The sequence below is a fragment of the Nothobranchius furzeri genome, chromosome 10 (assembly GCF_043380555.1).
Source record: "Nothobranchius furzeri strain GRZ-AD chromosome 10, NfurGRZ-RIMD1, whole genome shotgun sequence".
Taxonomy (NCBI): Eukaryota; Metazoa; Chordata; class Actinopteri; order Cyprinodontiformes; family Nothobranchiidae; genus Nothobranchius; species Nothobranchius furzeri.
In genome coordinates, this window is record NC_091750.1 from 72,853,422 (window position 1) to 72,866,060 (window position 12,639).

The following is a 12,639-nucleotide window of genomic DNA, read 5'->3' on the forward strand; positions in this document are numbered from 1 at the left end:
ACAATTCACCTGTCCACGGCTGTCCTGCTGCTAAGAGACGACTCACCTGTCCACGGCTGTCCTGCTCATAAGAGACAATTCACCTGTCCACGGCTGTCCTGCTGCTAAGAGACAACTCACCTGTCCAGGGCTGTCCTGCTCCTAAGAGACGACTCACCTGTCCACGGCTGTCCTGCTCATAAGAGACAATTCACCTGTCCACGGCTGTCCTGCTGCTAAGAGACGACTCACCTGTCCACGAATGAACGTCATAATTATGAGTTTCCCACAAAGTCATAAATAATTTTCATATTTATTCCACAAAGTAAAAAGTGGTCGCGTGGTTTCCTTTAAACACGCTTTAATGTTTATTATTGATGAAAATGTTTGTTGTTATTATCATGGTTGTTATAGGCTTCAACCCCCACCACCCCCACCCGGTGTGACCGCGCTGCGCCCCCTAGCGGGGAGCCTCCAGCCGAGCCGCGGAGCGTCACAGCGCCGGTGTCCGTCCCCCGAGCCGGAGTGAAAGTTGAGTCCGCTCGGAGACGCGAGCTCCCGGGATTCGCTGGTTCGAAGCTCCGCCGCCGCCGCTCCACACGCAGACATGAGGCGGAAACAGAAGCGGCTGCTGCAGGTCGCCGGGCTGCTCGTGGCGGCTCTGCTCTTCCTCCCGAACGTCGGGCTCTGGTCGCTCTACCGGGACCGAGTGTTCGACAACTCCTCGCCCGACGCGGCGGACATCCCTCTGGTACAGGTATGTGGGGATCTGGGCTCGGCGGGTTGTCGGTGTAATGGCGCTGGGTGAAGAGTTCGGTGTTTAGTTTGGCTCCGCTCGGTGTGTTCTGGAGACTGGAAACAAACACACCCGGTAGTTGCTGCTTTGGACGTCATTTAGGCTCCATTCCTACACTCACGGAGCGGGATTTACCCGGTCTGACCCGCCCGGTACCAGCGTCACAGACCAGGATCAGCCACGTGTCTCACCGGAGCTAGGCGTGACGCTGACTCACGCTCACGGAAACTTCAGGAAGTTGTTTACACGTGAAGCAAGAGGTGCTTCTTCTGCAGGAGGTGTTGTTACATGAGGTGTTGCTGCAGGAGGTGCTCCCTCTACAGGAGGTGCTTCTTCTGCAGGCTGTGCTTCTACAGGAGGTGCTGATGCAGGAGGTGCTGCAGCAGAAGGTGCTTCTACGAGAGGTGCTCCTTCTACAGGATGTGTTGCTGCAGGAGGTGCTTTTTCTGCAGGAGGTGTTGCTGCAGGAGGTGCTCCCTCTACAGGAGGGGCTTCTTCTGCAGGATGTGTTGCTGCAGGAGGTGCTTTTTCTGCAGGATGTGTTGCTGCAGGAGGTGCTTTTTCTGCAGGAGGTGTTGCTGCAGGAGGTGCTCCCTCTACAGGAGGGGCTTCTTCTGCAGGATGTGTTGCTGCAGGAGGTGCTTCTTCTGCAGGAGGTGCTGCAGCAGAGGGTGCTTCTACGGGAGGTGCTGCAGCAGAAGGTGCTTCTACGGGAGGTGCTTCTTCTGCAGGATGTGTTGCTACAGGAGGTGCTCCTTCTATGGGATGTGTTGCTACAGGAGGTGTTGCTACAGGATGTGTTGCTACAGGAGGTGCTCCTTCTATGGGATGTGTTGCTACAGGAGGTGTTGCTACAGGATGTATTGCTACAGGAAGTGCTTCTACAGGAGGTGCTCCTTCTACAGGATGTGTTGCTACAGGAGGTGTTGCTACGGGAGGTGCTTCTACGGGAGGTGCTACTTCTGCAGGAGGTGTTGCTACATGAGGTGCTTCTGCAGGAGGTGTTGCTACACGAGGTGCTTCTGCAGGAGGTGTTGCTACATGAGGTGCTTCTGCAGGAGGTGTTGCTACATGAGGGTCTTCTGCAGGAGGTGTTGCTACATGAGGTGCTTCTGCAGGAGGTGTTGCTACATGATGTGCTTCTGCAGGAGGTGTTGCTACAGGAGGTGCTTCTGCAGGAGGTGTTGCTACATGAGGTGCTTCTGCAGGAGGTGTTGCTACATGAGGGTCTTCTGCAGGAGGTGTTGCTACATGAGGTGCTCCTTCTACAGGAGGTGTTGCTACAGGATGTGTTGCTACAGGAGGTGCTTCTACGGGAGGTGCTCCTTCTGCAGGATGTGTTTCTACAGGAGGTGTTGCTACATGAGGTGCTTCTGCAGGAGGTGTTGCTACATGAGGTGCTTCTGCAGGAGGTGTTGCTACATGAGGTGCTTCTGCAGGAGGTGTTGCTACATGAGGTGCTTCTGCAGGAGGTGTTGCTACATGAGGTGCTTCTGCAGGAGGTGTTGCTACATGAGGTGCTTCTGCAGGAGGTGTTGCTACATGAGGTGCTTCTGCAGGAGGTGTTGCTACATGAGGGTCTTCTGCAGGAGGTGTTGCTACATGAGGTGCTTCTGCAGGAGGTGTTGCTACATGAGGTGCTTCTGCAGGAGGTGCAGGAGAGAACAAGCAGCAAGCATGGTGGCTGACAGGGTTTAGTCAGGAACAGTCACCACCTGTTTACCTCCCAGTCACTTAAAACATCCTGAAGTTGAATTCACGTTTTATTTTGATTAGAACGATTTGTGGACAAAGTCACTACTTTTACATGAGGTGTTCCCAAAAGCTGGGGCCAGGTCCCCGATGTGGACCCCCTAAGTCAGTCATGGAGGTCTAACTGGTGTCTAGCTCCAGTCAGCTGCCTAGAGCCTCATCTTGTTAGATGATGATTAAGTGGGATGTTTATGTTCAGAAGAACCAAAACTTTCAGTTGAGGTGACCTTTGACCCCATGCAGAGTACATTAGACTTACAGGGTGAAATAAATGGTGACTCGTCATAACGCCACCATGAGTATGCTTAACTTTTAGCCGACCTGCTAAAATTAAAATGCTGTTATTGTCGTCATGGTTACACAGTGGGCAAAATGGGAAAAAATCCTTTAATTTTATCAAGATTATTTGCTCATTTTTGTCAATAAGCAGTGCAACCTGAGGAGTTTCCTATTAAAAAAGACCTGGAAGAGTAAATAGCAACACGGAGCCTAAGGCTGCTCCCCTTCCGGTCGGCACACGATTCCCTGAACGGGGCAGCAAAAGTTTTTTTCTGGTCCCTGAATCACACATATGTTGTTCTCCACTTTAAATCAGTGGTTCCCAAACTTATTTAGCCGCGCACCCCCTTCTATGTCCCGACCATGTATATATATATATATATATATATATATATATATATATATATATATATATATCAGATGTCAAGCTAAACAGACAGGGTTAAAAAAATTCCCCATCACTTTCATTTTTTAAATAGTAATTAATAAACATTCGATACCATTGCAATTTCCTTTGATTTCATTTTAAATAAATATTTAGAGTGCCCAGGTAGCACATCAACAATGCAATTTAACAGTTTTCTTAAAGTTGAAACGTTTAACCTGTGCGGCCAGAGCGCTCTCCTTCCTTCTGCTCTGCGTAAACCTGAGCTGATCACCTGCTTGTGCGTAATCAAATGTCAATAGGGGACAAGATATAGCCATGAGGTTCACTTTTACCTCAGACCGACTTATTGCTGTTTTATGGTGTGGCTGAAACTGCGATCCGCTGTCATGCGGACTGGAATAACAAATGCTGCAGTAACAGGACTTGTGGTCAGGTTCATGAGGAGTCACTGGCTGGAGCGGACCCGACTCATCCCAGAAGCTGATATCTTAATTTGACCTTGAATGAAAAATAGCCTCTTAAAAGTTTTTATCACGGTGGAGGCAGCGTTCATTTCTGCCTTCAGTCTGACGGCGGGCCGGAGTTAAAGCAGCGTGCGCGCTTATTGAAACTGTGTGTGTGTGTGTGTGCGCGCGCGCGGCACAGCCGCTCAAGTCACCGCGTCTCGCACTATTTAAACCAATGTTGTAAAATGACTTCTGCCCAGCCCAGATGTGCTCACTTGTGCACCCGTGAGCCGTGGTTCGGCTGGATCGCGTCTGACCTCTGACAGACGCACTCTGAACTTCTGATCTTCAGCGCGCTGTCAATAGCCTGAATGGGAATCATTTCTTGTTATTTTGTTACATCCACAATGTTCTGTGTGTGAGGTTTACAACGTCAGAACACCTGCATGAGACAGGTGTTAATGACAATCTGCCAGAATGACTCGCCACCTTCTGATTTCTCCAACACCGTTAAAAATGATCAAATACGGAACATATCGGCGTGCGCAGGCCAGAGTGCTGAAGCTCGGTGCATTATTATTATTATGAAGCTAGGACACATGTGGAGGACACGCGCACGCGCGCAAAAATATACTTGTTTTCACTTACATTTATTGGGCCCACTTAGTTTTTCTTTGGCCCACCCACAAATGAGTTTCTACGCTAATGGTGACATATGACAGACTTCTCTGAGCTCCGCAGCCATTACACTTTTCACCTCGCGCACCCCCTAATGGCAGCTCGCGCACCCCCAGGGGCGCGAGCACCACACTTTGGGAATCCCTGCTTTAAATGATAAAGAGTGCTGTGAGTTTCGACCATGTCTGTCATGTAATATGAGATTTATTAGCTTGTTAAAGTTCATAATTAGCATGACTACAAATCAGACGTGTCACGTATGACGTCACAGCGAGTCTTTTCTCCCCCAGCGTAACTGCTACGGACCACATGACCTGATCTATGGTGGTTTTCTCCTTCTGTCATCCTGGAAGAAGGATTCAAATCTAGCTAAACGAATCTTCTCTTCTACATGTCGGGTTGGATGACGTCAGTTTGGTGAGACGTGTGTTCAATTCAATTCAAGTTTATTTAAATAGCGCCAAATCACGACAAGAGTCGTCTCAAGGCACTTCACATAATAAACATTCCAATTAAGGACAGTTCATTAAGCCAATCAGAAATAATGTTTCCTATATAAGGAACCCAGCAAATTGTATCAAGTCACTGACTAGTGTCAGTGACTATACAGCAATCCTCATACTAAGCAAGCATAAAGCGACAGTGGAGAGGAAAACTCCCTTTTAACAGGAAGAAACCTCCAGAGGATCCCGGCTCAGTATAAGCAGCCATCCTCCACGACTCACTGGGGATCGAGAAGACAGAGCGCGCGCACACACACACGCACGCACGCGCACGCACACAGACAAGTAATGTGTCTATAGTTACATTGTGATGTCTTAGTAAATATTCTATTTGGTGAAAGATAAACTATTGTATTCTTCCTAGTGGATCTATAATAAACGGATAAACTAGTATTAGCACATCAAACGTCAAGGAAAGCAAAAAGTTATTATCAGGAGAGGGAGAATGTTTTAGTGGTTAGCAGCAGTGTGCTAGACGATGGCCCCCTCCATGAGGCCACCACAGCTCTGCAGAATGTCGTTGTAGCTTCTTCTGGGGAGAAAAACACTTAGAGAGAAAATAAAGTTAACAGCTGAAATTGCAGAAAATAATACAGTTAAAGAGCAGATTGTAGAAGAAAGTAGTAGAGTGTGAAAAGTGGTCAGTGTGTCCTCCAGCAGTCTAAGCCTATAGCAGCATAACTACAGAGATAACTCTGGATAATCTATCCTATTTAGATGGAGGCATGTTGGAGGCAGGGCAAGGGAGAGCCATCTTTACCGACTGTACACGCCACCTCCTTCTACTCCCCCACTTGTCCAGATCTAGGCTAACATCAGATTTTAACCATAGGCCCTATCAAATAAAATGTTTTGAGCCTATTCTTAAAAGTAGACAAGGTGTCTGCCTCACGGACTAAAGCCGGGAGCTGGTTCCACAGGAGAGGAGCCTGATAACTTATGGGCCATTCCCATCTGTACCGGGTCGGCCCGGGCCGGGTAGCCCCAGTCGGCCCCAGCCTGGCCCGGTTGATTCCACACATCCTTGTCTTAAGCCCATGTGGGCTGATTCTACCCACCAATCAGAGGCTTGCTCTAATGGAAGGTGTGAATTTGCTGTCAGCAGTGGCTGTGTTGGCCCTGGTCGGCCTGAAGCAGACCCCCTCGAGAAGAGGGCTGAGAATGAGCCTTGGTTGGCCCGGAAAAATACCAGGCCACCCAGATATGTAAACAACCTACACTACCCGGCCCGGGCCGACCCGGTACAGATGGGAGTGGCCCATAAAAGATCTGCCTCCCATCCTAATTTTAGATATTCTGGGAACCACCAGTAGACCTGCAGTCTGAGAGCGAAATGCTCGGTTAGGAACGTATGGAACAATCAGATCATTGATGTATGATGGGGCTTGATTATTAAGAGCTTTATATGTGAGAAGAAGGATCTTAAACTCTATTCTGAATTTAACAGGTAGCCAATGTAGGGAAGCTAAGACAGGAGAGATATGATCTCTCTTTTTAATTCTCATCAGAACTCTAGCTGCAGCATTTTGGACAAGCTGAAGACTTTTAACTACATTCTGTGGACTTCCTGAGAGTAATGAATTACAGTAATCCAGTCTTGATGTAATAAATGCATGAACTAGTTTTTCAGCATCACTCCTGGAAAGTATGCTTCTAATCTTAGCAATATTCCGAAGGTGGAAAAAGGAAATCCTACAAACTTGTGAAACCTGGGATTTGAGTGACATGTCCTGGTCAAAGATAACACCAAGGTTCCTTACTTTGTTCTCGGAGGTTAATGTAATGCCATTCAGGTCAGGCGATTGGCTAAGCAATTTCCTTTTCTGGATTTCTGGTCAAAAAATGAGAACTTCCGTCTTGTCTTGATTTAAAAGCAAAAAGTTTAGAGTCATCCAATTTTTTATGTCCTCAAGACAAGCCTGTAATCTACCCAACCGATTAGGTTCATCAGGGTTAATGGATAAATATAACTGAGTATCGTCAGCATAACAGTGGAAGTTTATCCCATGTTGTCTAATGATTTTACCAATTGGGAGCATATATATATAGTAAAAAGAATTGGTCCAAGCACTGAACCCTGTGGTACTCCGCAAGTAAACCTGGAGTATGAAGAAGATTTGTCATGTACATTTACAAAATGAAATCTGTCAGACAGGTAGGATTTAAACCAGCCTAACCCTGTTCCTTTGATCCCTACAACATGTTCAAGTCTTTCTAAAAGAACATTGTGATCAACTGTGTCAAAGGCAGCACTGAGATCTAACAAGACTAGAACAGACACAATATTCTTATCTGAGGCCATGAGAATATAATTTGTAACTCTCACTAATGCAGTTTCAGTGCTGTGATACTCTCTAAAACCAGACTGAAATTCCTCAAACAGAGCATTAGTGTTTAAATGCTTAAATTAAATTAGTGTTTGCAGTCGTTTGCCACCCGTCTAAAATATGCACTTTCTTGTCTTTAAAATTCCCGAACATCACGTGTTAAATACATGTCGCATATCAAACAGGATTAGAAATTATTAGAATAACGTTAAATTATTAGAAAATACTTTTATCGGTGTTACAAGCCAATTTATCGGGCTAGCTCCACTTTTCTAGATGTTATTAAAATCTCAAGGTTTGGCTTGTAATTGGTATAGTGAGCGTGGCATCAGTTACCAACAAACACCCTTACTTTGTAGAGAGTTGATTATAGGGCTGCAACAACGAATCGATAAATTCGATTAAAATCGATTACTAAAAGCGTTGGCAACGAATTGCGTCATCGATTCGTTGTCGCACAACTCTTCCAAAAGCGCCCCCCCTTCCCGCCAGCTGTTGCGCGCATACAGATCAGCGCGAGGGAGAACCGGCAGTTGTTTGGAAGAGGAACATGGCAGAAGCAGCCAAAAAAGTAAAACCTTTTTAAGTTTGGGAGCATTTTCAGTTAAATCAGGCGAAGACATGCGTTACCTGCAACGTTTAGGTCAGACTTAGCATGGCACGGGATGATGCAGCGTCTTAAACGCAAGCATGTCGGGATCATCAGCGAGGAAGGAGAGAACTCTGTGTCCGGGTAAATTAAAAACTTTTCAAAAGTGATTCATCCAAGTCCCGGATTATTACACAGGCTAGACATGCCCTAAGCTCGTAACAAAAGAGTCTAAAGTCGTGAGCGCGACGCTTATTAGATGAGCGGGGGTGGGGGGGGGACTCGCGCTGCTGCGAACCGGTTCCGCCCAAGGCCGGATTAACTGGGCAATTGCCCAGGGCCCACGAACTCTAAAGGGCCCAGGGCACAAGCAAAATACTGTATCTATAATTTCCCGCTTTATGAGGACTATGGCGACCGTACGTTCCGTTTTCCCCGGACGTGTCCACTTTTCACTCTCTGACAGGCGCGTCCGGACTGCGGGTTCTTGTATTGATGAAAATGTCCAGCTTTTCATCCAGGAGCAGGGATCGAATTATGGGGGAGCTGTATATCCTACACATCCAGTAGGGGAGCCGGAAAAAAGTTTTCTATATTATATCATTTTTGGACTCTTCTGAGCAGAGAGCACAGAGAGCGGCACAGCGCATTGTTGCGCAGCGATCCAGGCAGCTGCTTCCAGCGCACGGTCCATTCTCAAAGTGGCGCAACCAAAAAACTATAATTAGCACACGATCGTTCATGTCTGCACATGTTGTCTATTTTCTGTCTTATTTGTGCCTGAAGCGCTCTGCTACTGCGGAGCTCATCACCTGTGCTTTGGTGATGTCACCTCACGCAGCATCGAAAACGCGCTCTGCGCTTTGCAGTCAGGAGATCCCTTTGAGCTGCTCAGAAGTAACTGATGAGGTGAAAAAGTAAGAATCCAGGCAGCAGTTTTTCTGGAGAATTAAGAGGAGATGCAGGAAGATGAGAGACAGACAGGACAGGAAAATAGTTCAATAAAAACAACAAAACTAAACAAAGTGTTGAAAAGTAAAATGTAGGTAGATTTATCTCCACTACACGTTTTTACCTATAAAACAATAAGTTACACACGTAATATTTATAAATTTGATACTATTCAGGTCACCTTCAACACTCAGTCACACACCCAGGGCCGTTTCAAGACATTTTGGGGGCCAAGGCAAAATGCCCACCCCCCCTCCCATAACTGGGCTCCCCAGAAGCCTCTGTGTAATTCATACCCTCTCCAGTAGTGTTAGTTATACAGTGTTTATAAAAGCCCCTCAGGCATTACTGACATGTTCTAATATTATCAGATGAAAAACTAAATTATCAGACATGCTGTCTCATCTGCTTCTTTTCTAAACTTGCAGAAAGTAACAAAACCATTTGAAAGCCACTATTTGTGGATTCTCTGAAAGTTTCCATGGAGTGTGGGACAACTTATTTTTTCAGTCATTTTTGGAAATAGTGATCAATTTTGATTAATTCACAGCCTATGTTTAATTACATTTAAAAATTAGTTGTTTGACATCCCCAGTTATAATAAATGTCAACAGATGAGATCAAACAAAACAGATGAGAATTGCCCTTAAGCTGTTTAATTGGACCAAGCATTTTAGGTCACAGATAGATGTAGCTTAGGGTCTCTGTCTATACACCTTATAAGACAATTTAGGTGATGGCATGTTGTTTTTCTGCTATTGAACTGTTTTCTAATAATGTTGTGTTAAATAAAGTGAAGGAAGGAGAGAAATAACGTTTCCCTAGCAGTTTTAAAAAATTTCCCCATGTAATCCGATTAATCGATTAATCGTGTCGAGACCCCATCCGATTCATCGATTATCCAAATAATCGTTTGTTGCAGCCCTAGTTGATTAGCAATCACCAAATTACCCAAGGCTTCTAATTCTGACCAATATATCTTTAAGTAGAAATAAGGAGCCACAAACACACCTACACACACCCTCAGTCCATGAAGCTTATGTACACTTCAGGTTAAGACTCTTGCCAGCTGTTCCTTTTATGCTGAGGAGACATCTGACTTTACCTGTAGCCTAGGATGGAGGAAACGACTTATGTCAATAACACCTAGGGATGGCATTTACAACCAGCATCTCACCTTTGCTCGGTTACCGACAGGAGGAGACTCAACTCGTAAATCCCTTTTTCGTTCCTCGAATCCGAGGAACTAGGTTTTATTTCACACAGATGAAAAAAGAATAATAACCCAAATGAAACCTCGACACAGCGGGTTAAAAAGTGAATAAGCTCTCCAAAAATGCCACTAGGTCAGACTGTCACAGACAAAAATCTCAAAGCAAAAGCTTTCTCCCATCTCTCTACCTCACACACTCTTCCCATCAAAGGCCATCTCCTTCACAGACTCGGCAACTAACTCTTCAGGTGTCATCTCCATGGCAACATCCCCCCCCCCCCGCTTCTGGGACTCCACGTCTGGTCACATGATCTTCCTCTTCTTCTTGTTACTTCTCCAGCGCCCCGAAGAGACCATACATCTTGGATGTCATGACGTCACCTTTTCTTCTCCCAGTCTTCATCCGTCCGCTTGTTCCTTCTTCTCAGCGCCTCCTGCAGGCCTTCCTCTTCTCCTCTTCCTCTTCTCTACATGCTGTTTGTCTGATTATACTCCATACAACAATCGGCTCATAGACTCCCATTTATTTTTGGAGCAATAGGGGATCCACGGACCAGAAGTAGATGGGCGTGGCTTATGGCTCCCCATAGCCAGTAAGTAGGTGCTTTAGGCTAGCATGTGCTAGTAATGCTAACATGTTGCCACAGCAAATCATGGCATAAATCACCAACTCACTCTAAGGGTGTGTCCGAATCCACGGGAAGGATGCTTGTAAGAGTGCGATGACGTCACAGCACAGCGACGAGTACTGTGGTGAAGGCTAGACTGTCCGAATTCAGAGCCGCTGACTTCCGGTTTTAGCGGTCTTCAAGGACGCGGTCTTGCTAGACCGGCGAGGACCCATACTCATAAGCACCCTAAGTCATGCTGACAGACAGAAGCTACAAATCGCCAAGGAAACACATCCTTGCTTTAAAGAACTTTAACTCATTCGCTGCCAGCGTTTCTCACCATTTTACTGTTTTTTTAAGAGTCACAGAACGTTACGCGCTAGGATGATGTCATGGCCAAAACAACAAAAACAAAGCAGAGACTCACCTCTTACATCAGGAAGAATCCGCGTGTTTCGAGCGTTATCCGTTCTTTCATAATCTGTTGTTGAATTGTGGTCGGCAGACGCTTTTCTGGTTTGGGCCCACTCTTTTACAGCAACAGCCCAAAACGATCTCCTAACACATGGATGTTCTGCTTACTGATCATGTGACATGTGATGTACGCGTATGAAGATCGGCTTTAGAGCTGAGATGTTTGTTCTCATGGTGCGGGGGCTCGTTCCGACGCCCACACAGTAAAAACATGCAAATGATGACTTTAGTTGTCATCGGCAGTGAATAAGTTAAGACCTTTGACAACATCACGGGACAAAGATGAAATCCACTAATTTCCCTTCGGTTGAACTGAAATCTCGGGGACATTGTGCGTTTCCTGTTACTGCTCCAGCATTGTGAATATTTAGCCTTTGAACATTAGGCAGGTTCCTGCTCTTGCGACTTTTAAGTCAACATTAAGAACATAATTCTTCTTTAGCTTTTGGTGTAGATATTTAATTACTTTTACTGGTTTTTCGTCTTTTTTGTGCTGTTTTACTGTTTTGAGCATCACTGTTTCCATGTTGGTCCTACTGTGTGTCCTATGCTTGTGTGTCCGTCACTTGGGCCTCGCAGTCCGGCGTATGAACATGCTTTATAGATGAACTTGACTTTTTATGAAACACACTAATGTGATCAGGCTCGGAGAGTGTCACAGGTGGAAAACGAGCTCATTCTGAGTCCAGACATTGATTGAAGTATTTATTTGCTTTTCTGATAAACCTGGTCTGTTCTGGATTCAGATCACTACAGGTTAGTTGGTATCGGCTCAGCGTTGGACTGGACGACCAAACCAAAACCATCTTAACACCAAAAAAATACTGATTCATATGAAAGTTGCTGAATAACAAGCTTGAGTTGATGAGAGGCACTCAGCTTCTGGAGTAGAGATGTTGTAAACAGTTAATTCATTATCATTTAATTGTTAGGCTGCTGATAAATTCCCACCAAAATCCTCAGATGACATCTTCTACGTCTTATCTTGGAATACTAGAGCGGTTGGGACGATAAAGGCAGCTGACTCAGCACACATCGGCTCTAACTATTGGCACCCCCCCCCCACCCCCCCTTTATTTGATATCCTAAATGACAAGGAGATGCTATAAATGGAGATTAAGGGACATGGGCGCAGCAGGAAAGCCTGTAACTTATTAGCAGACTGTGAGATAGTAGCTGTCGGCCTCCACAGAGGTTTGATAAGAGAACCACGGGTCCATCTGAGAAATGAGGCCAACTGTTGCCAATAGCAGAAGATTTAAAGGGGCCAGAGAGTTGAAACCAGTTCAATGAGGAGTGTTTCAGACCGAGGTGCTGATTAGAAAAAGGCAGCAGACCTCCTGAAGCTACTCCAGATAACAGAGTTTCTCCAAGGCTTCGACCACCATTTTTCTGCAAACACAAACATCTGAGCTGTGATCTTTTGCTCGTGCGATGAGTATTTCATGTTGCACGAGCAAACACAAGCTATCTCCAAGCATCCCCGCTGCGACAGTGATGGAAAGGTCATTTGCACATTTGCAGTCTCTCATTAAGGCGTCGCGTGGAGGCAGAGGTGGCTCAGCGTCGTCCCGCCAGCTCCAGCAGCTCAGGTTAAGTGCAGCTTGGAGGAGACGAGAGCGGAGAGTGGAGCTGAAAGGAGGCTGTGTGCTT

General features: G+C 46.0%; 1 protein-coding gene across 1 annotated transcript in view; it reads left to right on the forward strand.

Annotated features, from left to right (window-relative positions):
- The first annotated feature begins 428 nt into the window (after positions 1 to 428).
- The window catches only part of LOC107397200 (polypeptide N-acetylgalactosaminyltransferase 10), a 104,661-nt gene continuing 92,450 nt past the window's right edge, over positions 429 to 12,639 (forward strand). Inside the window, exon 1 of the mRNA XM_015977125.3 lies at positions 429 to 736. Coding sequence (XP_015832611.1) covers positions 587 to 736 — 150 coding nt within the window. The 5' untranslated portion in view covers positions 429 to 586. The remainder of the gene's footprint in view (positions 737 to 12,639) is intronic.